Source organism: Aquarana catesbeiana, linkage group LG01, assembly GCF_042186555.1.
Source record: "Aquarana catesbeiana isolate 2022-GZ linkage group LG01, ASM4218655v1, whole genome shotgun sequence".
NCBI classification, from domain to species: Eukaryota; Metazoa; Chordata; class Amphibia; order Anura; family Ranidae; genus Aquarana; species Aquarana catesbeiana.
The window spans coordinates 600,440,661-600,466,631 of NC_133324.1; the positions used below are offsets into that span (position 1 = coordinate 600,440,661).

At 42.2% G+C, this 25,971-nt stretch overlaps 1 protein-coding gene across 1 annotated transcript in view; it reads right to left on the minus strand.

Annotated features, from left to right (window-relative positions):
* Positions 1–1,492: 1,492 nt before the first annotated feature.
* The window catches only part of B4GALT1 (beta-1,4-galactosyltransferase 1), a 130,844-nt gene continuing 106,365 nt past the window's right edge, over positions 1,493–25,971 (minus strand). The window contains exons 5-6 of the mRNA XM_073598754.1: positions 11,172–11,276; positions 1,493–4,454 (exon numbers count right to left, since the gene is read on the minus strand). Coding sequence (XP_073454855.1) covers positions 4,319–4,454; positions 11,172–11,276 — 241 coding nt within the window. The 3' untranslated portion in view covers positions 1,493–4,318. The remainder of the gene's footprint in view (positions 4,455–11,171; positions 11,277–25,971) is intronic.

Genomic DNA, 25,971 nt, shown 5'->3' on the forward strand with positions numbered 1-25,971 from the left:
GTTGAAAAGAATCTTGAACATAGCAAATACTTGCAAACATGATACACAGTATAGTAACATGATCATGGCTACACAGGCTTGCCTGCAAGGGGTCCCAAGGCACAATCATAAAATAGGGAAAAAGGAGACATCCCTCATGTGGAGAATTCTTTTGACAGACTGACAGCGGATGCAACTATAAACTGCAATATGAAGTATCCCAGTATTTATAGAAAAGGAAAAATGTACATAGTAAAGTGTCAAGTTTTTTTTAATCTGCCATTTTTAACTGCAAGTTTTAGCCTTAAGGCCATTATTTTTCAATACAATGTGATAGACCAGCTGATCAACTGCACCCCTTTGTACAAGTATTTGTGACTCACTCAATTGTTACTCTTTTCTGCACCAAGAACAGGAGACCATGCAATGCGGATGATACTTGAAGACCACCTTGAAAACGGCTTTATTTCTCTGGCTGATAAAAATACCAGTTTTCAAGACCACCCCACAAGAAGAGAGAAAAAAAAAAAAAAAAACGAACCCATCATCAATTTAATTCCTTAAAGAATAACTAAGCTCAAGCACAAACAAAAACAAAACGTATATAGTGCGGTTTTATAAGTCCTTAGATGTGATGTGGTGGCTGCATTTTTGTATTATGAGGCAGAGCATGTACAGAAAATATGCTATTTGTAGGGTTAACAGATAAAAAAAAAAAAAAATGGCACAGCAGCCACCCACCACATACACTATAAGGAATAAAATTCTTTAAAATGTATTTGTTAGCGTCATCCAAAGTGCTGATACTTCTTATGCCCTATCCTTTATGGGCAGTTGGATGGTAATGAACGTGTGTCTGTTTACACCTGAGTACTTTAAGGTCCAATCTAATTCCTCAGAAAAAAAAAAAAAAAAAGGAGATTTATTCCCCATGTCTGGCTGGACACTCCATTCTCCTCTATAGGCAGTCGGATGCAAATGGACAGCTTGTCCCTTTACATCTGGCTGCCCATAGAGCAGAGCAGGTTGCGTCCATGTCCGTTCTGCATAAGCAGAGCAGACATGGACTTGTCATCCAGCCGCTTAGCTCAGCAGGGGATCAGTGGGCAAATCCCTTGCTGAGAACAATTGGCTCCTGCCCACATGAAAGTGGGCTTATTCTCTGAATGCTCCTTAAAATGCTAATTGATAATTACTGAATTCATTAAGACAAATGAAGTAGGCAAAAGAAGCTCACAGATAGTATATCTTGTCATCAACATCTTATCCCATTAAAGAGATGCACTCTTGCTGTTGCTTGTCCCAGGAAAGTGCGCACAGCCGAGACGAGCTGCAGCTAATAAGTCATCTCCTTTGTAGTCGTTGTCAGATTGGCTGCGCAGGAGGGGTTGGGCCTAATAACTAGGGCTAGAAAGCATTTGGAAATATGGGACAAAACTGTAAAATAAAAAATATAAATCATAGATATTTAAAGTATTTCTGAAATCTAAGACAAATGCAGATAAAAACTCAGTTTAAAGGTGGATTCAAGTTTATTATACAACTTCATATAAAAATATGCTTTTAATACACAGTTTACAAAAATTAAGAATTGACAATAGTAAACTTTTGTTTGCAAGTTTATCCTGATTGTACATTTAAATATATATTTGCGTTGCACAACTTGAATTTTGCCTTATCCTAAAAGGAACCGGCTGACAGCCATTCACACAAATAAGGACTACTGTCAGTTTCCATATGCCTTTTGTAACACAATGTCACACTCTAAACGTAACTCTTGCTTACAAATGCTTATTAATCACATTCATAAATGGACACCTGTAGTTGTAAATACAAAAACACAAAATTGAACAGAATAATAATGAAATCCCAGAGATTACTGTAATGTATTGTTTGATTGTACATCAACAGTCTATAAGTGTGGATCACAATTTTTTATAAATGTGTTCCTAATAGTCCATGTATTGCTGCATAAAACATTGTGAAAACAGACCCTCAAGAGGATATAGTTATATAAATAGTTATCAAAAATCTGTGAGGATAAGGCACAAAGATATTAGTCAATATTGTATTTAAAAAGCCGGCTATAAGTGAAGTCTAAAAGGCAAGCTAACGAGGGTCTTATTTTTAATGGTGTATGCCTTACAAGATATTGAAGAATAACTAAAAGGTGGCCCATAAATGGCAATACCCCAAATTTGAGCATTACTTCAGACTATCTGGCCATTTCTGAGCTACTAGAGAGTATTCATGAGAGAAACGCAATGCCAAAAGGGTTTATCACAATTTCCAAAAATTGTTGGAAAACCCTACTGCAAACTGAAAAATAAAGCATCTAGGTTCCACGTATTAGGTGCTGCCAGCACTGACCAAAGACCACAGTAAACCTCAGCTTCAAATACACCTGTGAGGATGGCATGCATCTCCCTGCCCATCATTCTCGGCCAGCTATTTGTCCATCTATGACCACTCAAAATATATCCGTGCAGTGTTTAAATGGACATAAATCTCTTTGCTTTCAATTCCATTAGTCCAAGAGCAAACTGAGCTGGCAAAACAAAGGTATGGTGAGCACTAAAAGGGAGTTGCCAGTACTGCAGATGGGACCATGTCTTTGCTTAGTATCGGATACAAGAGCATTAGATACAGAGTGTGTACTGTATTATAGCCATGCTTCCACCAAAGATTTACTAGATCTATTAATGGAGTCATCCCAGCTCCACTTACCCTGTATTGAAGGAACTGAAAACATGGGTATAGTGAAGAATGCCACGATGCACTAAGCTTCACCGTGGCAGTATTTCTCATAAAGTACCAGGAATTTTCAGACACTGCTGGCTAAACATTTTTTTAGAAATTTACATTTATACAATCATTGTAATAAATCAATATACACAGTTCAACATAACAATGAAGGCCTGAGAAGAATATAGAAATTGAAAAATAAGCATTAAAGCTGGAAACCTACCAGTTTGCCTGCTTGAGCCCATCACACTTTTAAATACAAGCAAACACATAAATAATACAAGTTAAAGCATTTAAATATGGCAAGGCTGCAGCTGCTTGAATACTGTGACTTTTTTGTCACTAACATTACCACTAACATAGCAAATGCATCATTAGCATATCCACCTGTAATCAAACGGAATAACTGTACATACACTGAGCGAGATTTAGTAAGGGCTCATTCACTCAGGCTCTTGTCCCAAAACAGCATGAAGAGCCCTAGGTTTATTCTTTTCTGTCCTAGCAGTGAGCTGCATGCACCTGTACAGCTGAGTTTGACAGGTACACATGGCTCTGGATGAGCAGTCATTGGGGTATGTGCACCCATTCCTGCATACCTGTTAAACTCAGCTCTGCAGGCGAGTCCATACAGCCAGCCAATGTGAGTTAATTCACCAATATTGGTTGCCTGCACACAGCTCAGCATTAAAACAGAAAAGTAAACAATAGGTATGCGCATACGGCATGAGGCTCAGCTTCCACGTTAATGAGCCCCAAGACTGCAGCCGACAAAATCTGGTGAAGCTATGCACATTACCCAATCAGCTTCTAACTTCAGTTTGGTCAGTTAAGCTTTGCAAAATAATGCTAAAAGCCAATTGGTTGCTATGCACAGCTTCTCCAGTTTTAGTAAATTCCCCTCACTGTGCACCAATTTTTTTTCCAGCTAAAATAAAATGCAACTTGGAGGCACCGCTGAGCTGTAAAAAGCAACCTAGAACAGCAATTCATTAAACATGCTTATATGAAACAGTTTCAAACTTTAGTCACTGAGTTTTTTGTTGGCTAAAAGAAAAAAAAAAAAAAAAAAAAAAAAAAAAACTTGGTTCTTTACCTGACCAAAACCACATTTATAAAAAGAAACTCAAAGTGTGAAGCCATATTGTATATAAATAAGCCTGTGCCTACAAGGCCATTTTTTGATATCAAACTGTAGAATAAAAAGTGCCTTTGATGTACAGATTTACAAATGTGCTTTTCTTAAGCTTGGCTCACAGTACTCGGTCCAGCTGGAAAGGTCACATATTTCACTGGAAGCAGGCAACTAGGTCTGTAAACACCAAAAATATAGCAGCATTGTACAGCAATACATTCAAATGAAGATCCACTCCACTTGATGTAAAAAGTAAGTCTGAAGTAAATGCTTCTTTTTCTCTTCAGAGACAATAATTTCTAGAGCATATTCAAATGGGACAGTCTGCGTGTACTGCATATAAATGCAGTACATCTGTAAAAAGTTGATAAAATCTAATGAAAAAAAAATATATATTTTAAATGCCATTATAGTAGGAATAGTCAATGAGAATGTGATTTATTGGCCAAACTCCAAATGTTAGCTTGTCACAGGACCTACATCCACGGTTATTTTTGTGTACAAAGGATGCTTTTCAGTCTTGACTACTTTGTAGGTGAGAGAATTTATGCCATCTGAATTCATGGTATGTCTTGTATGTGCAATCAGATCAAACCTGCAAAATAAGTACACATTTTCATGAGAGTGCCACTATTGACTATGTGCATTGCAGAGATCAGTGAATGTCTAAATATCAACTCTTCTAGCATGTTGCCTGACCTGCACCTGTTTTTCCTTATTCTTCCTTCGATTCAGTCCAATTCATTCAACAAATTGGTTTACTACTGTACTGGTTTGAAAGATTTCTGTCATACAAAGTTCTCAGTTTTTTTTATACCGGGTTTTAGCTTTAAAACAGACTGCTTTACACAAAGCACTACATTTTTTTGAGGTTCTGATCTAGGCTTTATTACTGCATGAGAAATTCCTCTGTACTGCTAACTGGTTGTATGATGGTTTAAGTAATTGTAACGGCTCAATTTTTTCCTATAAAAATAACAAACATGTTGTACTTACCTCCTCTGTTGCAGTGGTTTTGCACAGAGCAGCTCAGATCCTCCTCTTCTCGGTTCCCTCTTCAGTGATCCTGGCCCCTCCCTCCTGTTCAGTGCCCCCACAGCAAGCAGCTTGCTATGGGGGCACCCAAGCCGAGTCACATCTCCCTGTGTCCATTCAGACATGGAGTCCCACTTTCCTCCGATTGGCTAGCTGACTTTGATTGACAGCAGCAGGAGCCAATGGCGCTATTGCTGTCTCAGCCAATCATGAAGGAGAATCTTTGAGGGCGAAGACACTAGTGGACAGAGAGGGACTTCAGGTATTAGGGGGCTACTACACACAGAATGCATTAAGATAAAAAAAAAAAAAAAAACTGACTTTACAACTTCTTTAACCACTTCAGCCCCAGACCATTTGGCTGGCAAAAGACCAGAGCATTTTTTGCGATTCGGCACTGCGTCGCTTTAACTGACAATTGTGCGGTCGTGCGACGTGGGTCCCAAACAAAATTGACGTCCTTTTTTCCTTACAAATAGAGCTTTCTTTTGGTGGTATTTGATCACCTCTGCATTTTTTATGCACTATAAACAAAAAAATAGCGTAAATTTTGAAAAAAAACGCATTATTTTTTACTTTTTGCTATAATAAATATCCCCAAAAATATATATAAAAAAACCAAACTTTTTTTTCCTCAGTTTAGGCCGATACGTATTCTTCTACATATTTTTGGTAAAAAGAAAAAATGAAAATCACAATAAGCGTTTATTGATTAGTTTGCGCAAAAGTTATAGCATCTACAAAATAGGGGATAGTTTTATGGCATTTTTATAAATTTTTTCTTTTACTAGTAATGGCGGTGATCAGCAATTTGTTTCATGACTGCGACATTATGGCGGACAGATCGGACACTTTTGGCGCTATTTTGGGACCATTCACATTTATACAGCGATCGGTGCGATTAAAAATGCATTGATTACTGTGTAAATGTGACTGGCAGTGAAGGGGTCAACCACTAGGAGGCGCTGTAGGGGTTAAGTGTGTCCTAGGGAGTGATTCTAACTGTGGGGGGGAGGGGCTATATGTTACATGACACTGATCACCGATCCCGATTACAGGGAGCTGTAGTCAGTGTCACTAGGCAGAACGGGGAAATGCTTGTTTACATCAGCATATCCCCGTTCTTCCTCTCCGTGAGATGATCACGGGGTATCCCCGCGGACATAGAGTCTGCGGGAGCCGCGATTACACTCTCGGAGCTCGCAGCGGGCGCACGCCCGCAAACCACTTCTTAAAAGGGCAACATACAAGTACGTTAATACGCCTGTACGTGCCCTTCTGCTGACGTATATCGGTGTGAGCTGGTCGGCAAGCGGTTAAAGGAGAAGTATAGCTAATGCTTTTTTTGGCCATACTTCTCCTGGGGATCACTAGAGTGTAGTTTGTCTATACTCCCGTGACCCCTTTTCACAGGCCGCTGTCTTCATAGAGCTGGTCCAGACTCTGAAAAGATCCTGACCATATTATTGGGATCCACCCAGATGCCTGAACCGGAAGCTGGATCAGCCTCTCAGTGAGCTGCTGAGAGCCTGGGTCAGCAGCTCCCGCCTCCTCCACAGCTCAGCACACTATTGAGTGTGGGGAGGTTTGAGCAGAGACTGATAGTCTCTGAAAACCGAGAGCTTAGCGATCAGTGGTATGTATAAATGTTTTTTAAATCCGAACTTCTCTTTTAAATGTGTCCTGTAACTCAACTTCAGTCTTTAACAAGTTTCCTTCCTCTTTAGGGTAGAGTTATATTTAGAGTATATAAATAGTCTGAGGTGTGTATGCTATGGAAACATACAAGCTCGTAATATTATTAAGCAATACATTTTTAATCATCCCCTCTTTATGCTATACAACAGAGCACAACTGGACTGCACATTTATTTTTACAGTATATATTTGTATCTATCCCTACCTCTTGTAAAACCACATGCTTTTTTAAAATCAAACAGTAAATCATAACACATATTGGCTGGTGGCATCTTATCTGCTCTGTGCAATGGATTTGCCCAGAGCAACCTCAAACCTCTTCTCAGGTTCACTGCTGGCTCTCCCAGCTCCTCCTCCCTTCTGACTGCTCCATAGCAAGCCACTGGCTATGGAGGCACTCATGCAGGCTCAACTGCCTGCATCCAAAGACAAAAACAGTGCGGCTCGACCTTGGTCCCATTTTCTCATTACAGGATTTGACTGCCAGCCGCAGGAGCCAATGGCTCCCGCTGCTTCAGCAAAGCCCGTGGGGAGGGGGAGAAGACAGACGCTACAGACAGGCACAGCAAGGACTCAGGCAAGTATAAGGGAGGGTGAGGGGATGATATTGCTACCTAAATATTTTTTACAAAAATGTTTAGGCTTTAGAACCACTTTAAAGACTATAGATTGGACCTGAGCCACTTGCCAGGGTTTATTATGAACTATAAAACATCACTCCGAACAGGATCTATTTGCTGGATGGACTCTGGTTATTTTGTTTCCAGGTATGTTGAATAGATTTGCTGCTTGTATTATTGCTGGACTTTGCGCAGGCAATAATGGTTTTCCAAGTATAAAGCTGGGAGACAAAAAAACCTATCAAGAATGTTAAAGTGATCTTAACCAGTTCCCACCCGTAGGACATCATGGACTTTGAGTGGAGAGATCTAAATGATGCCTGCAGCTCCAGGTATCATCCAGATATATTTTCTCAGCAATTGATTCCCTACAGTGTAAAAGCCCTCTTAGCGGCTCTTTAGCGATCAGGGAGCCGGAGAATGGATCCGGACCAGATGGTCCCCGGCCAGCTCTATGACCCTTGGAGGCCGAAAGACATCATGACATCACTTCCAGCTCTGGCAGATGTAAGCACTGCCTTTTTTGATGGAAAGCCTGAGATCGATTTTGTTTTTGATATCAGGCTTTCCTGGATAGACTTATAGACCCAAGATCTCTCCATAAAGAGGACCTATGTAGAAATAAAAACATTTTTTTTTTTCAAAGCGCCCCCTTCCCCTCGTGCTCGCACGCAGATGCAAACACATATGTAGGTCGCTCCCGCATATGTAAATCGGCGTTCAAACAACACATGTGAAGCATTTCTGCGATCGTTAGAGCAAGAGCAATATTTCTAGCACTAGATTGCCTCTAATTGTAAACTGGTAACCTGTAAAAAAAACAATTTTAAAGCGTCGCCTATGGAGATTTAAGTACTGTAGTTTGGCACCATTCCACAAGTGCACAATTTTAAAGCGTGACGTATGGTATCTATTTTTTTGGCATATTATCATTCTTTTACCAAATTGGGTTATCCATTATGTTTTCTTGCATTAAAATTCATTAAACTGTATTTTTTTTTCAAAACTATTGCGTTTGAAAAATTGCTGTGCAAATAACATGCAACATAAAAAAAATTGCAACGACTGCCATTTTATTCCCTAGAAAAAGGCTGGTGTCATGAAAGTCGGCTAAAACATCTTAATAATAATCATAAGCCATGATTAGGCATAATGGCCGAAACGCGTTTGATTTTTAAAACTATTTACCTGCAACAACAAAATTATGTTCTAGCAGACTTTCATAGCACCAGCCTTTCTCCCTTTTTTTGCATGGATTGTACATGGAGGTTTACAGAGACTGCCACGGCTGAGTGCGGTGTTCTTGAGGCTCACCAGGCATTATACAGGAGGTAGCAGCTCAGCTGCACCTGTTCCAGTTTTATTCCCTAGGGCCTCTGCTAAAAATGTATATACAGTTGTGCTCATAAGTTTACATACCCTGGCAGAATTAATGATATCTTGGCCATTTTTCACAGAATATGAATGATAACACAAACATTTTTCACTCATGGTTAGTGTTTGGCTGAAGCCATTTAGCATCAACTGTGTTTACGCTTTTTAAATCATAATGGAAACAAACTACCCAAATGACCCTGATCAAAAGTTTACATACCCTGGTGATTTTGGCCTGATAACATGCACACAAGTTGACACAAAGGGGTTTGAATGGCTATTAAAAAGGTAACCATCCTCACCTGTGATCCGTTAGCTTATTAGTGTGTGTGTGTATAAAAGGTCAATGAGTTTCTGGACTTCTGCTAGACCCTTGAATCTTTCATCTAGTGCTGCACTGACGTTTCTGGATTCTGAGTCATGGGGAAAGCAAAAGAATTGTCAAAAGGATCTGCGGGAAAACATTGTTGAAAGGTATAAAACAGGAAAGGGATATAAAAAGATTTTAGAATTTAGAATGCCAATCAGCAGTGTTCAAACTCTAATCAAAAAGTGGAAAATGAGGGGTTCTGTTGAAACCAAATCACGGCCAGATAGATCAACTAAAATTTCAGTCACAACTGCCAGGAAAATTGCTTGGGATGCAAAGAAAAACCCACACATAACTTCAGGTGAAATACAGGACTCTCTGAAAACATGTGGTGTGGCTGTTTCAAGATGTACAATAAGCAGGTACTTGAAGAAAGATGGGCTGCATGGTCGAGTCGCCAGAAGAAAGCCATTACTACGCAAATGCCACAAAGTATCCCACTTACAATACGCCAAACAGCACAAAGACAAGCCTCAAACCTTCTGCCACAAAGTAATTTGGAGTGATGAGACCAAAATTGAACATTTTGGCCACAACCATAAATGCTACATTTGGAGAGGAGTCAACAAGGCCTATGATGAAAGGTACAGAGGTGGATTGCTGATGTTTTGGGGGATGTGTGAGCTACAAAAGGGACAGGAAATTTGGTCAAAATTGATGGCAAGATGAATGCAGTATATTACCAAAAAATACTGGAGGAACATTTGCATCCATCAACCAGGAAGCTGTGCATGGGACGTACTTGGACATTCCAACATGACAATGATCCAAAACACAAGGCCAAATCGACCTCTCATTGGCTACAGCAGAATAACGTGAAGGTTCAGGAGTGGCCATCTCAGTCTCCTGACCTCAATATTATTGAGCGATCTCTCAAAACGTGCAGTTCATGCAAGAAAGCCCAAGAATTTACAGGAACTGGAGGCTTTTTGCCAAGTGGAATGGGCAGCTTTACCATCTGAGAGGATAAAAGAGCCTCATCCACAAATACCACAAAAGACTTCAAGCTGTCATTGATGTTAAAGGGGACACGGTATTAAGAACTGGGGTATGTAAACTTTTGATCAGGGTCATTTGGGTATTTTCTGTTGCTATTATGATTAAAGTATGATCCAGTAAACAGTGGATTGATAATAAATGGCTTCAGCCAAACACTAACCATGAGTGAAAGAAAAGTTTGTGTGTTATCATATTTTCTGAAAAATGTCCAAGAAATCATAAATTTTACCAGGGTATGTAAACTTATGAGCACAACTGTAATGTTTGGGGGTTCTAGATTTCTAGGAAAAAAAAAATATTGATTTTTACATTTAGGAGAGAAATGCCAGAATTGGCTAGGGCTGGAAGTGGTTAAAGATTCTCCACACTGCATGGGTCAACTGCTCTTTTTTCTAGGGGTGAGCATAAAGTTCATACTCACCTGATCCTCCGTTCCTCTGTAAAACCGCACTCCCATGGTCCAGCAGTGGATTGTTCCACTTTATGGAGCGTGCTGACATCAGGTACAGTCCATTTACAAGGTGGAGGGTGCCAAAGTACCGGGCTGGTCTTGTGCAGGGAGGATTGGCGAGTCAGGCAAGTATAGCTCCACTGTCCACTCCTCTAGAACAAAACGAGCAGTTTGGCACTGCATGAGTTCTGCTTTAAATGTTTTAATTAAAAAAAAAAAAAAAAAAAATTATACTTACCTACTCTGTAGATTGCCCAGAGCAGCCCCGAACCTCCTCCCTTTTCGGTGTACCAACATAGCTTCCTATGGGGACACAGCTGTGGGCTTGCTTAAAAGCCGAGCTGTCTATAAACATGGCTCGGCCCTGCCCTCCACTCCCTCCTAACAAAACAGCGCTGAATCGAGCTAGAACCACTAACTGATATTTTGGTGATTTATTGCTTTAACCCTTTCGCTGCTAGGTCCGCACCCCAGGGTATGGGAGAAAAGGAGTGCGCTGGCTGGCAGGGGAGTTAGGGATAAGGCAAGTAAAAGTGTTCTTTACTGGTAAATCTAGGCAAAACTAGCATTTAACCCTTGCAGTGGAAGGGAAAGCACCACTGCAAGGGTAGCTTTTTCATATTCCTTGAGTTCATCTTTAATGGACAAAGCATATCGCCTCGCTTAAATTAAGCAAAGTAAACTTCTATCCAAAGTTATGTCAAAACGTCTAACCACTCAGTTTACTGCTAACTACTAAGGCTAAATACAAAGTAAAAAAACATACCGTTTTGGATTTGGGTCATTTTGTTTATCTCGATCATGACGGATCATTCTGCATTTTCCTGTAACAGCATCTGGACGAGAGATTGACATACCCCTAGACGCAATACTATTAAAAAAAAAATAAAGTGAAAAAAGCAGAACAGAATTTAAAAGCACACATGCATGTATTTAATTACAGTATTCTCCATTTATAGGTTACAAAAAGTGCAGTAAAAGCATTTAAGATAATCTGTAATAGAAAATCATTGCTTCAAGTGACTGATAATTTTATCTATATACATAATCAATTTCTTATGATCGACACATTGTCACCAAGGAACCCCACAAAAAAACAGCAAAGAATGGCTCAGCCAATATGCCCATTGTGGTTAAATCATGCAAAATAGACCGAAGCTACTAAGCTGAACTCTGGCCAGTGACCCCCAACGAAATTTTAAACCACCATCGCTTATTGTCCAACTTAAAGCAGAACTTCACTCAAAAAGTGAAGTCCAGACTGGTTCACTCCCTCCCCCTAGCTTGTAACCAAGTTGTAGGTTTTCTTTTGGGGGTCTTGGTTTTGGTTTTTTAAGATCGATACCCTCTCCTACTTTCGCACTCCTCGCCTAGGCATGGATGATGTTCCTTGCTCTGCCCCATCCTGGTAGGTGTCAAATTTCCCAGGAGGCTGCAGGACCATTAATGCATGCGCAAGCTTGCATAGGGCTAGCTTATGCATGCGTAGTGTGGTGCTGGCTGCGGTTCCTCAGCGAGCCACAGCTAACGCCTGTATCCAAAATTGTATCCTAAATGACCCAAATTCTTACCTGAATCCAGAGTCTCATGACACACCAGATCCAGTCTTTTTGAGCTGCAGAATGAGAGGCACCTTATCCAAGTGCCTAATTACTTGCCTTAATTCTGTGGTCACATGAGATGCTAGGTGATGAGTGCCTCTCCTTGAGGAACAAAAAAAACAGACCCTGCCCCGCCCCTTTCTCATTGGCTGACTGACTTTGAACGACAGCAGTGGGAGCCAATGGAGTCCTGGGCAGTTTAGACACTGCTGCAACATAGCTGGATCTCGAGGGACCTCAGTTAAGTAGTAGGGGTGCTGCTGCACACAGGTTTTTTTATCTTAATGTTTGTTCCCCCCCAAATGGGAACAAACCCTAAAAGTGCTGCCAGTCACAGTTTCCCTATCACCACACCAGCCACAGTTTCACCAGCCCAGTGTAGCCAAAATCTGTATTCCCGATTTGACTGTTTATTGACCAAGTTTCTGCCTCTTGCCTGGACTGATCCTTTGCTTGCGTGTCAACTATGTGTCTTAAGACAGACGGGCCATTTTAGATCTAGATACTGCGTAGTGAAGTTTTTCATTAGCCAAACAGATCTGTAACATTTTAAATACACCTGTACTCACAGTTGGTTTGATAAACTGTCAAAAATTAAAAAACACCACCACAGGTGTCTGCATGTAATTAATTTCACACATCTTTCAGTGTGCCATCCTGGTGTTTTCTGTCAATCATTGAGACAAGCCATCATATAAAATAGGCAAATAGGAAAACTGAGGAGATAGAAGGTGATGGGTTAGCACTAGACTTTTCACGCAGCAGTATTGGAGCTGGCCACTATCGCCCGCCTTCCTATATTCCTAACAATTCATCGCTACAGTACTGTACAATGATCGGACATGATGATCGATAGGAATGTACAGAAGAGAGACTGGATGTCCGAGTGAATTTTCCCGACTATGGCATTATGCGATAGGGAAACCTTCTCTGTGGTATCCTGGAATGTGCGGGGCTCCAACTATTTTGGTTCTGCAGGGGAGACACCTGGTGGGTAGTAAACTATTGGCTCTAAAAAATCCATGGGTACAGAAAGCTTTTCTTGCTTCTTACTTGACATACAAGATAGAGGTTTTCATACTGGTACATAAATCCCTCCCCTGCATTGTAGAGGCAGTCCATATGGACCCACAAGGTAGATTTGTGGTATTGGTGCTAGCAATGTGGCAGCGGAGATACGTCTTCGCTGGCATACAAGTTCCTCCACCCTTTAAACCCAAGATGCTTCACTCTTTTCCTGGAGAGAATCACCTATTTGCCTGCCAAAATCTTACTGCTAGGCGATTTTAACGCCATCCTCTCCCCAGATTTGGATAGACCCACACCACCCAAGTCCTTTAATGGGGACCTGCTAAATTGGGCGCTGTCAGCTGGTGTAACGGAGGTCTGGAGGTGGAAATATCCTTCCACTAAAACCTACTTATGATTCTCTACTTACTACAAAACCTCCTGTAGGATTGACTTTCCTTTTGCAAACCCCTCCATGCTGGCAGACGTTCTAGATGCCATATACCTACCCAGTGGTCTGTCGGACCATAGTCCCCTGGCAGTTACATTAAGCACCTCGTCGTGTAGCGGCTCCATGTGGCATCTTGGTGCTCAATGGATCTCACAACCTGATATTGCTAAGCAGACCCCACCAGCTTTGCAAAGCTACCGGGATTTAAATAAGGGGTCGTCCTCTCCAGAGATAGTTTTGGATGCCTTAAGGCATATACCAGAGGTCACTGCATCTCGGTTATTAAGGCGGTCAAGCTACAACAAACTGCTATGACCACTGAACTTGAGAGGGAGGTTACTTGGCTAGAACGTTATACAATGAAACAAAAATTCTTTGAACAAGGGGACAAAAATATGAGAGAGAGATGATTTATATACATACATACACACAGTGGGGGCGGAAAGTATTCAGACCTCCTTAAATTTTTCACTTTGTTATATTGCAGCCATTTGCTAAAATCATTTAAGTTAATTTTTTTGCTCATTAATGTACACACAGCACCCCATATTGACAGAAAACCACAGCAGAATTGTTGACATTTTTGCAGATTTATTAAAAAAGAAAAAACGAAATATCACATGGTCCTAAGTATTCAGACCCTTTGCTCAGTATTTAGTAGAAGCACCCTTTTGATCTAATACAGCCATGTGTCTTTTTGGGAAAGATGCAACAAGTTTTTCACACCTGGATTTGGGGATCCTCTGCCATTCCTCCTTGCAGATCCTCTCCAGTTCTGTCAGGTTGGATGGTAAACGTTGGTGGCCAGCCATTTTTAGGTTTCTTCAGAGATGCTAAATTGGGTTTAAGTCAGGGCTCTGGCTGGGCCATTCAAGAATGGTCACAGAGTTGTGAAGCCACTCCTTCGCTATTTTAGCTATGTGCTTAGGGTCATTGTCTTGTTGGAAGGTAAACCTTCAGCCCAGTCTGAGGTCCTGAGCACTCTGGAGAAGTTTTTCGTCCAGGATATCCCTGTACTTGGCTGCATTCATCTTTCCCTCGATTGCAACCAGTCGTCCTGTCCCTGCAGCTGAAAAACACCCCCACAGCATGATACTCCCACCATGCTTCACTGTTGGGACTGTATTGGACAGGTGATGAGCAGTGCCTGTTTTTCTCCACACATACCGCTTAGAATTAAAGGCCAAAAAGTTCTATCTTGGTCTCATCAGACCAGAGAATCTTATTTCTCACCAACTTGGAGTCCTTCAGGTTTTTTTTTTTTTTTTAAGCAAACTCCATGCAGGCTTTCATGCATCTTGCACTGAGGAGAGGCTTCCATCGGGCCACTCTGCCATAAAGCCCCGATTGGTGGAGGGCTGCAGTGATGGTTGACTTTCTACAACTTTCTCCCATCTCCCGACTGCATCTCTGGAGCTCAGCCACAGTGATGTTTGGGTTCTTTACCTCTCTCACCAAGGCTCTTCTCCCCCGATAGCTCAGTTTGGCCGGACGGCCAGCTCTAGGAAGGGTTCTGGTCTTTCCAAACGTCTTCCATTTAAGGATTATGGAGGCCACTGTGCTCTTAGGAACCTTAAGTGCAGCAGAAATTTTTTTGTAACCTTGGCCAGATCTGTGCCTTGCCACAATTCTGTCTCTGAGCTCTTCAAGCAGTTCCTTTGACCTCATGATTTTCATTTGCTCTGACATGCACTGTGAGCTGTAAGGTCTTAAACAGACAGGTGTGTGGCTTTCCTAATCAAGTCCAATCAGTATAATCAAACACAGCTGGACTCAAATGAAGGTGTAGAACCATCTCAAGGATGATCAGAAGAAATGGACAGCACCTGAGTTAAATATATGAGTGTCACAGCAAAGTGTCTGAATACTTAGGACCATGTGATTTCAGTTTTTCTTTTTTAATAAATCTGCAAAAATGTCAACAATTCTGTGGTTTTCTGTCAATATGGGGTGCTGTGTGTACATTAATGAGGAAAAAAAATGAACGTAAATGATTTTAGCAAATGGCTGCAATATAACAGAGTGAAAAATTTAAGGGGGTCTGAATACTTTCCGTCCCCACGGTGTGTGTGTGTATAATTGTGTATAATTATATATATATATATATATATATATATATATATATATATATATATATATATATATATATATATATATATATATATATATATATATATATATATATAGCGCCAAAAGGATTCCTACCAATATAAATCACCTCATGTATTTATTAATATCATGGATAAAAATAAAAAATTACCACAGGATTTGAGCAGCTAAATGCTATATGCAATATATTGCTACATACAGAAAAATCAAAAATACTGAAAACAATCAAACAGTCCCCAGTCAAAAGTGCTGGTGCTTATGAAACAATGATGAAAAACTCATATACAGTGCTGTGACTTGATAAGTAGTTCCGTGCTCCTTATGTACTTAAATAGGGTGCCCCCCTAGTAGATGTGCACTCACCCTTGGGATTGGACCAACTATTGCTAGTTAGGTCAAATGCGTGTGTGGGGTGACCTCTGTAGATATCCTCTGGGCCGTTGGTTAACTATGATGAATGTTCCTCATATAGATGGATACAATAGAGAAAACCTCATTGTGCAGTACCGTTTAAAAAGAACATTTATTCCAAAGAATTAAAAGATATTCAACTCGCATGTATGAGTGCCTGATATCCTGGAACCCGGAGTGAACAGCAGGTAAAAATATGGTCCATAAAATCTGCCTGATCAGTTCATGCAGTGAAGGGCTCGATTTCCAGGTATGGGCTTAATTTGTCACGATCACCTGACTCAACCTCTACGCATTTCGGCCTCAGATTGGCCGTCCTCAGGAAGTTACTTATAGCATTTAGCACGGTATATTTATTATTTATTTTTAAGGAGACAGAAATGGCAAGCGGTTGGTGATGATGTCCCATTATGACACCGCTACTACCTTGATCCCTGAGCTTCTCCCACGGGTGAGGTCATCTCATCGCCAGAGGCCATATTGCAGGCATTCCATGACTTTTACCAATCCTTATACACCACCACATTGCCCTCAGGTTTAGATCCAGAGGTGTTAGCATCTTTCCTGGATCAGATAGCCCTTGGTTGGCTCTCCGATGCAGAAAGAGCTCAGCTAGTTAACCCAATTACCACAGAGGAGGTTCTTGCAGTGATTAAGTCCCTCTCCACTGACAAGGCTCCTGGCCTGGATGGGCTGCCGGCAGACTTGTATAGCACATGCTGACATTTTGGCTCCCAGACTGGCCGCCCTCCACACGCATTGCCTGTAACAGGGTGCCCTTCCCCCATCCATGACACACGCACATGTTATACTCATTCCTAAAGCCTCTAAGGATCCAAAATGATGTGCTTTCTATAGACCCATTGCACTTCTCAACAATGACCTCAAAATCTTAACTAAGCTTCTCACTTCCAGACTCAATCCCCTGCTTCCTTCCATTGTGGACTCGGACCAGACTGGATTCATGACTCACAAATCTACAGACATTAATCTTCGTAGATTAACGTCACTTCACGCAAAACATGATAATCAAGGTACTAGAGTAGTTGCTTCTCTCGATATCGAGAAGTCTTGACTTGATTGAGTGGCCTTTCCTGTGGGAGATTCTTAGGAGGATGGGGTTTCCCCTGGTGTTTATTCAATGGTTGAAAGCCATCCATCACTCGCCGAAGGCCGCCATACGTTTGGGGGGGGGGGGGGGGGTCAGGTGTCAGCTCTCCAGGGGGACGCGGCAGGGCTGTCCTCTTTCTCCGGCCCTATTTGCCATTGCCACCGGTGGTGGAGGCACTCCATATCTCGCTGCACATTAAAGGGCTACGACTGGCCTGGCTGGAGGAGAGGGTAGCCCTGTATGCGGATGACCTTCTCTTTCTAACTATGCAGATTCCTCTCTGGGGGGAGTATTGCAGGTCCGAGATGAATTCTCAAAGGTGAGAGGGCTTAGACTTAACTGGTCCAAGTCCCAATTGCTCGCCATTGATGATGCTGACAAAACAGCACTGGCTACTTTTCAGCTACAATGGGTGGATGAGTTGACCTATTTAGAGGTACGAATCTCGAAAAATGTGGCTGACCATTACATTGCCCAGTGGTCAACTCAGTTAAAGGCAAACAAAGCATGGGAGAACCTTCCTCTGTCCCTGTTGGGACATATCAACCTCATCAAAATGAAAATTTACATATTTGTTTTGTAACTCTCCTCAATGGATTTCAAAGTAATTTTTTTCTCACTTAAACAGTATTTTTTTCCTCCTTTCTCTGGGGCCCACGGCCCCACCGGTTTAAGTTGACCACCCTTATGCGTCCTTTTTCTAGGATGGGGGGGCTTGGCATTCCCGGACTGCCACAAATATTTTATTGCAGCTCAGTTAGTTACAGCATTCTGGTGGCTCGTCACAGATAAGTCCAACTCGGTATTGGCCACTGAAGCTACAGTAGTAAGGTCTGTGGAGGCATTGCCGAACCTTCCCTTGTGAGGTCCAAAAGCTCCCTATGACCTGACCCCCTCCATGGGTAGGACCCTTAGGGCCTGGAAGGCGGGCCTGGCTTGCGAGAAATACCCCCAGACTGCTGTCTCCCCAAACACCCGCCTTTGGAATAACTCCAGTCTACCTCATTTCTTCCAACTCCCGGACCCTGTTTTATGGCTAAATACAAAATTAAAATTACATTCCAATATCACCTCAGACCTCTCCATTGCTTCATTTGATCATCTAATAGCTTAAAATCCCACCTTCACATCTATTTCGATACCTGCAGTTGTCCCATTCTTTCAGGCCTCAATTCCCTCCAGATAAGAAGCAGATGGTGCAATCAGATCTAGAGCGGATTCTGTGCTACGACTGTTCAGAGAAGCCCACCTCTGTGCTGTACGCATATCTCCTCTGATTCTCATCTCCTGAATTGTCCAGGCTCCATCAACAATGGGTCCGGGATGTTCCGGAGTTGGAATAAGGACATCTGGGACATCCCCTTTAAAATACTCATCTCCCCGAAAGACCGTCTTATCCAATATAAGATTGGCCCATCTCACTCCCGTTCGGGTGTGCAAGATGAGATCCTCTCTTTCCCCGGAGTGCTGGAAATGCGATTATACTCCTGGAGATTACATACACATCCTTTGGTCTTGTCCGGTAAATCACTGCCTATTGGTCACAGATCCTTATGGAAGTGAATGAACTACTTAATATCTTTATTACCCCGTACACGAGAATATGCCTGCTTGAGTTGGTGGAGGACCTGGTCCCCAGGGTGGCTGAGAAACCCTTGTTGGGTCTCTTACTATTCTATGCCAAGAAATCCATCATTCTCTCCTGGAAAAAAAGGGCTCCCCCTTCTTTGGGTCTGTGGAAAACACTTGTGAATAATGTTATACCCTTACACACACACACAGGTTGCCCTAAAAAATGTGACAGAGTGTGGTCTAAGTGGCTGGCCAAACCTTCTACGGCCGCAGCAGATTGAGATACTCCTCGGATAATAGTTGACCTCCCTGGCAGACTCCAGTGCTCTGCCCGTCATAGTACAATGCTTCCTGTGTATAGTCCTTGCATTGGTTTAACCCTGAAGGGTGGGCTCAGCCAGCTAACCGAGAAGGGTCGATTAGGATTTCTATAACTTGTCGGACATTCCAATATGTTATACTATTTACTAGGGACCCCTGCGTGGGCCCTGTCGGTGACATCGGAGCCAGGTTTTCGATGTGCTAATGCACGTCTGTATAGTTTTTTTTTTTTTTAAATTGTCCTCCTGGTTTAACCACTTCACGCAAAACGACGTACCCGTACGTCGGTACTTAAGACGCTAAATACCGTGAATATGGCAGCATCTAGCTGCCATAACCCCGGTATTCTTGGGAAGGCAGTGCATTTCTCTTTCAGATAAAAGTGGTCCCTGCGGCGGAATCGCCGCAAGATCACTTTTAATCGGCGGTGGGAAAGATGAACCGACCCCTCTTCCGCTGTGCTCTGGTCATCTCTGCCGCTTACCGGACCCGCCCAATCCTCTCCTGTGGATGCCTGGCTGCCGACTGAGGGGAAGATGACCCCTGCTCCATAGCATGGGAGGGCGGAAGCGAAGTCAAACATCACTTCCGCCCATAGCTCTTGGAAAAAAAAATAAAAAATATTCTCCTTTTAAGTGACACTTTATTGCATTTTAACATAAAATATGAGATCTAAGGTCTTTTTGACCCCAGATTTCATATTTAAGAGGTCCTGTCATTCTTTTTTTCTCTTACAAGGAATGTAAACATCCCTTAATAGTAATAGAAAGTGTGTCAAAATAAAAAATATTAAAATAAATAAGAAAAAAATGTTTTTTTTTTAAAGCGCCCTATCCCAATGCGCGCAGAAGCAAAAACGCACATGGAGTAGCGGCTGCATATGAAAACTGTGTTCAAACCACACATGTGAGGTATTGCCGCGATCGTTAAAGTGAGAGCAATAATTCTAGCCCCAGACTTCCTCCAACTCAAAACTGGTAACCTGTAGAAATTTTTAACCACTTCAGCCCCGGAAGGTTTTACCTCCTTCCTGACCAGAGCACTTTTTACAATTCGGCACTGCGTCGCTTTAACTGCTAATTGCGCGGTCATGCAATGCTGTACCCAAACGAAATTTGCGTCCTTTTCTTCCCACAAATAGAGCTTTCTTTTGATGGTATTTGATCACCTCTGCCGTTTTTATTTTTTGCGCTATACACGGAAAAAGACCGAAAATTTTGAAAAAAAATGATATTTTCTACTTTTTGTTCTAAAAAAAATCCAATAAACTCAATTTTAGTCATACATTTAGGCCAAAATGTATTCGGCCACATGTCTTTGGTAAAAAAAATGTCAATAAGTGTATATTTATTGGTTTGCGCAAAAGTTATAGCGCCTACAAATTAGGGTACATTTTCTGGAATTTACACAGCCTTTAATTTATGACTGCCTATGTCGTTTCTTGAGGTGCTAAAATGGCAGGGCAGTGCAAAACCCCCACAAATGACCCCATTTTGGAAAGTAGACACCCCAAGGAAATTGCTGAGAGGCATGTTGAGCCCATTGAATATTCATTTTTTTTGTCCCAAGTGATTGAATAATGACAAAAAAAAAAAACAAAATTACAAAAAGTTGTCACTAAATGATATATTGCTCACACAGGCCATGGGCATATGTGGAATTGCACCCCAAAAACATTTAGCTGCTTCTCCTGAGTATGGGGATACCACATGTGTGGGACTTTTTGGGAGCCTAGCCGCGTACGGGGCCTCGAAAACCAATCACTGCCTTCAGGATTTCTAAGGTTGTACATTTTTGATTTTACTCCTCACTACCTATCACAGTTTTGAAGGCCATAAAATGCCCAGATGGCATAAAACCCCCCCAAATGACCCCATTTTGGAAAGTAGACACCCCAAGCTATTTGCTTTGAGGCATGTTGAGTCCATGGAATGTTTTATATTTTGACACAAGTTGCGGGAAAGTGACAATTTTTTTTTTTTTTGCACAAAGTTGTCACTAAATGATATATTGCTCACACAGGCCATGGGCATATGTGGAATTGCACCCCAAAATACATTTAGCTACTTCTCCTGAGTACGGGGATACCACATGTGTGGGACTTTTTGGGAGCCTAGCCGCGTACGGGGCCCCGAAAACCAATCACCGCCTTCAGGATTTCTAAAGGTGTAAATTTTTGATTTCACTCTTCACTGCCTATCACAGTTTCGGAGGCCATGGAATGCCCAGGTGGCACAAACCCCCCCCAAATGACCCCATTTTGGAAAGTAGACACCCCAAGCTATTTGCTGAGAGGCATGGTGAGTATTTTGCAGCTCTCATTTGTTTTTGAAAAGAAAGACGAGAAAAAACATTTTTTTTTTTTCTTTTTTCAATTTTCAAAACTTTGTGACAAAAAGTGAGGTCTGCAAAATACTCACTATACCTCTCATCAAATAGCTTGGGGTGTCTACTTTCCAAAATGGGGTCATTTGGGGGGGTTTTTTTGCCACCTGGGCATTCCATGGCCTCCGAAACTGTGATAGGCAGTGAAGAGTGAAATCAAAAATTTACACCCTTAGAAAGCCTGAAGGCGGTGCTTGGTTTTTGGGGTCCCGTACGCGGCTAGGCTCCCAAAAAGTCTCACATGTGGTATCCCCGTAATTTCACATATTCCCATGGCATGTTTGAGCAATATATCATTTAGTGACAACTTTGCGCAAAAAAAAATAAAAAAAAAAAAAAAATTGTCTCTTTCCCGCAACTTGTGTCACAATATAAAATATTCCATGGACTCGACATGCCTCTCAGCAAATAGCTTGGGGTGTCTACTTTCCAAAATGGGGTCATTTGGGGGGGGTTTTGAACTGTCCTGGCATTTTATGCACAACATTTAGAAGCTTATGTCACACATCACCCACTCTTCTAACCACTTGAAGACAAAGCCCTTTCTGACACTTTTTGATTACATAAAAAAATATTTTTTTTTTGCAAGAAAATTACTTTGAACCCCCAAACATTATATATTTTTTTAAAGCAAATGCCCTACAGATTAAAATGGTGGATGTTTCATTTTTTTTTTTCACACAGTATTTGCGCAGCGATTTTTCAAACACATTTTTTGGGGAAAAAACACACTTTTAAATTTTAATGCACTAAAACACACTATATTGCCCAAATGTTTGATGAAATAAAAAAGATGATCTTAGGCCGAGTACATGGATACCAAACATGACATGCTTTAAAATTGCGCACAAACGTGCAGTGGCGACAAACTAAATACATTTTTAAAAGCCTTTAAAAGCCTTTACAGGTTACCACTTTAGATTTACAGAGGTGGTCTACTGCTAAAATTACTGCCCTCGATCTGACGTTCCCGGTGATACCTCACATGCATGGTGCAATTGCTGTTTAAATTTGACGCCAGACCGACGTTTGCGTTCGCTTTAGCGCGAGAGCAGGGGGGACAGGGGTGCTTTTTTTTTTTTTTTTCTTTATTATTATTATTTTTTTTATCTTATTGTAAAACTGTTCCTTTCATTTTTTTTTTTTTTTTAAATCATTTTTATTGTTATCTCAGGGAATGTAAATATCCCCTATCATAGCAATAGGTAGTGACAGGTACTCTTTTTTGAAAAAATTGGGGTCTATTAGACCCTAGATTTCTCCTCTGCCCTCAAAGCATCTGACCACACCAAGATCGGTGTGATAAAATGCTTTGTCAATTTCCCAATGGCGCTGTTTACATCCGGCGAAATCTAAGTCATAAAATGCTCGTAGCTTCCGGTTTCTTAGGCCATAGAGATGATTGGAGCCACTCTGGTCTCTGATCAGCTCTATATTCAGCTGGCTGAATCACCGGCTGCATTCTCAGGTTCCCTGTTGAGACAGGAGAGCCAGAGAAAAACACGGAAGACGTTGGGGGGGGGGGGGGGCATTCCCTCCCACTGCTTGTAAAAGCAGTCTAGAGGCTAATTAGCCGCTAGGATTGCTTTTACATGAAAGCCGACCGCTGGCTGAAAAGAATGATACCAAGATGATACCTAAACCTGCAGGCATCATTCTGGTATAACCACTCAAAGTCGTGAATGGCGTACCTGAAGACAAAAAAATGGTTAACAATAAAGCACAGTAAACGGTAAAGTATAAAAAATTGCATACCTGAAAAGCAAACATGATAAAACATAACAATAAAACATTGCAGAATAGAATACAGTAAAAAAGAGCAGAACAATAGAGAGAGAATAGAGAGAGAAAGAACAATAAAACAACAACTATTATTTTTTATTTTATATTTTTGTTTGTGTTTTTTTTTTTTTTTTTTTTTTTTTTTTTTACACTTTTTTTTGTAACTAACTTTTATAACTGTAACCGGTTCTAGGTTCGGGTCTCTCAAAATGCGATGGCATCTTGGGAGACCCTGTGAAAGTGTGCCTAGTCTGTGCAATGCTGTACCCTACGCTAATACTCAACTAGTGAATGGTAGCGTTCAAAACATTCACCAATGCAAAGACCAGGATTGTCAGGACAGGAGAGACAATAATAGCGGGTGTCACGCCTATATCCGCGCTTGCTGCAGACACGACATCTTTTTTGGGGGGGGGTTCGTTGGGTAGGGGTACTCGGGAGGACATAAAAATGCCTCTCATGCAGCCGACTGCATTTGGTTGGGGATGTGAATGGGGGAAGTACGGGCGCTGCAGAAGTGGTGGGTTCCCAATTAGGATTGGCGAATGCAGCAGGAAGGGCATTATGGGCACGACGGGCCTGTGTTTGTCTTTTTGGTGGCAGCGGGACACTACTTGTGCTTGCCACCTCACCAGCTTGAACTGCACTTATGGGACTCGCCACGTCACCAAGTGTTACTGCAGTGCAGGTTTGACTACGACCGGGGTGTACTAGGCCGCTGGTGCTTGCCAGTTCACCAAAACGCTACAAAAAAAAAAAACTGTTAGCGATCGCAGGGATCAGGCCTGACTCTGCGAACGCTGCAGTTATGCGTTTAGTGTTTTGTAAGTGTCAGTGATCGATCGATACTGCACTTGGGTGGGCTGGGCCGGGCAGAGGGGCAAAACGCAGTTGCTAGCAGGTATCTGGGCTGATCCCGCTAACACTGCGTGTTTGGGAACCCTAAACTGCTGGGGACGCTAGTATAGATCTGATCGGATCAGATATTGATCCGTTCAGATACTATACCACTAAGGGAGGTGTACGGTGCGTGCTTGGGTGTTAGCGGTACTGGCGCTAACCTGACGCTGCCTGGGGCTGGTGCTTGCCAGTTCACCAAAACGCTACCAAGAAAACTGTTAGCGATCGCAGGGATCAGGCCTGACTCTGCGAACGCTGCAGTTATTTGTTTAGTGTTTTGTAAGTGACAGTGATCGATCGATACTGCACTTGGGTGGGCTGGGCTGGGCGGAGGGGAAAAACGCAGGTGCTAGCGGGTATCTGGGCTGATCCCGCTAACACTGCGTTTTTGGGAACCCTAAACTGCTGGGGACGCTAGTATAGATCTGATCGGATCAAATATTGATCCGTTCAGATACTATACCATTAAGGGAGGCGTATGCTGCGTGCGTGGGTGTTAGCGGTACTGGCGCTAATCTGACGCTGCCTGGGGCGACGCATATCACCGCCGGGCGATCAGGGGGCTAAACCTTTATTCGGTAATAAACGGCGGGTGCCCTGACACTATAAAAAATAAACGAACTAACCAGCGTCACCCGTAACACTTATACGGTGATCAGTGGTGAAAGGGTTAACTAGGGGGCAATCAAGGGGTTAAAACATTTATTAGATAGTATATGGGGGTCCCTGACGCTATAAAACGCTGACGGCGAACCTAAATATTTACCTCCCTAACTAGCGTCACCAGCGACACTAATACAGCGATCAGAAAAATGATCGCTTAGTGACACTGGTGACAGGGGGTGATCAAGGGGTTAAAACTTTATTAGGGGGGGTACCCTAGACCTAAAGGGGGCTACCACTCACTGCCCTAACACTAACTGTCACAAACTGACACCATGCAGTAATCAGAAAAAAAAAAAAAAAAAATACTGCTTGGTGTCAGTTTGTGACAGGGGGGGGTGATTGGGGGGGGGGGGATCGGGGGGCGATCGGGGGTGTAAAGTATGCCTGGCATGTTCTACTGTGTTGTGTGTAGTGTTGTGCACTTACATGTCTTCTCTCCTCGGCGCTGGAACGGAAACTGCCAAGCCGAGGAGAGATGACATCACATCCTCTGCCTGTGTGAAACTACACACAGGCAGGGGAGGATTCCGATTGGCTGGGAGCGATCGCGAGGGGGGGGGCCACGATCGGATGGTCTCCCCCTCGCCTCCCAACGCTCCCAGTCAAATGCCGACCGCCGCTGGCACCGAGGGGGGGGGGAACGACCGATCGGACAGGTACGTGATTCTGCCTGCCCATGCCATTCTGCCGACGTATATTTACGTTAGGCGGTCAGCAAGTGGTTAAACATCACCTATGGAGATTAAAGGTAAAAGTTTGTTGCCATTGCAGGCACAATTTTAAAGCATGACAGGTTGAGTATGAATTTACTGAGCGTAACATTATCTTTCACAAAAAAAAAAAAAAAAAAAAAAAAAAGGGCTAACTTTACTTTTGTCTAAGTAAAAAAATATAGGATTTTTTATAACAACTTACCTGTAAAATCGTTTTCTTTCGATGGACATCACAGGACACAGAGCCACAGTAATAACTGATGGGTTACGTAGGTACCTTTAGGTATTGGACACTGGTCACACCCTAAGCAGGAAGTTCAATCCCCTATATAATCCCTCCCCTTCCAGGGATACTTCAGTTTTGTAGCAAAGCAATATAAGTGTATTAGAAGAGGGGCGGGACCTCTATGTCCCGTGATGTCCATCGAAAGAAAAGGATTTTACAGGTAAGCTGTTATAAAAAATCCTATTTTCTTTCTCGAACATCACGGGACACAGAGCCACAGTAATAACTGATGGGATGCCTCCCAAAGCAA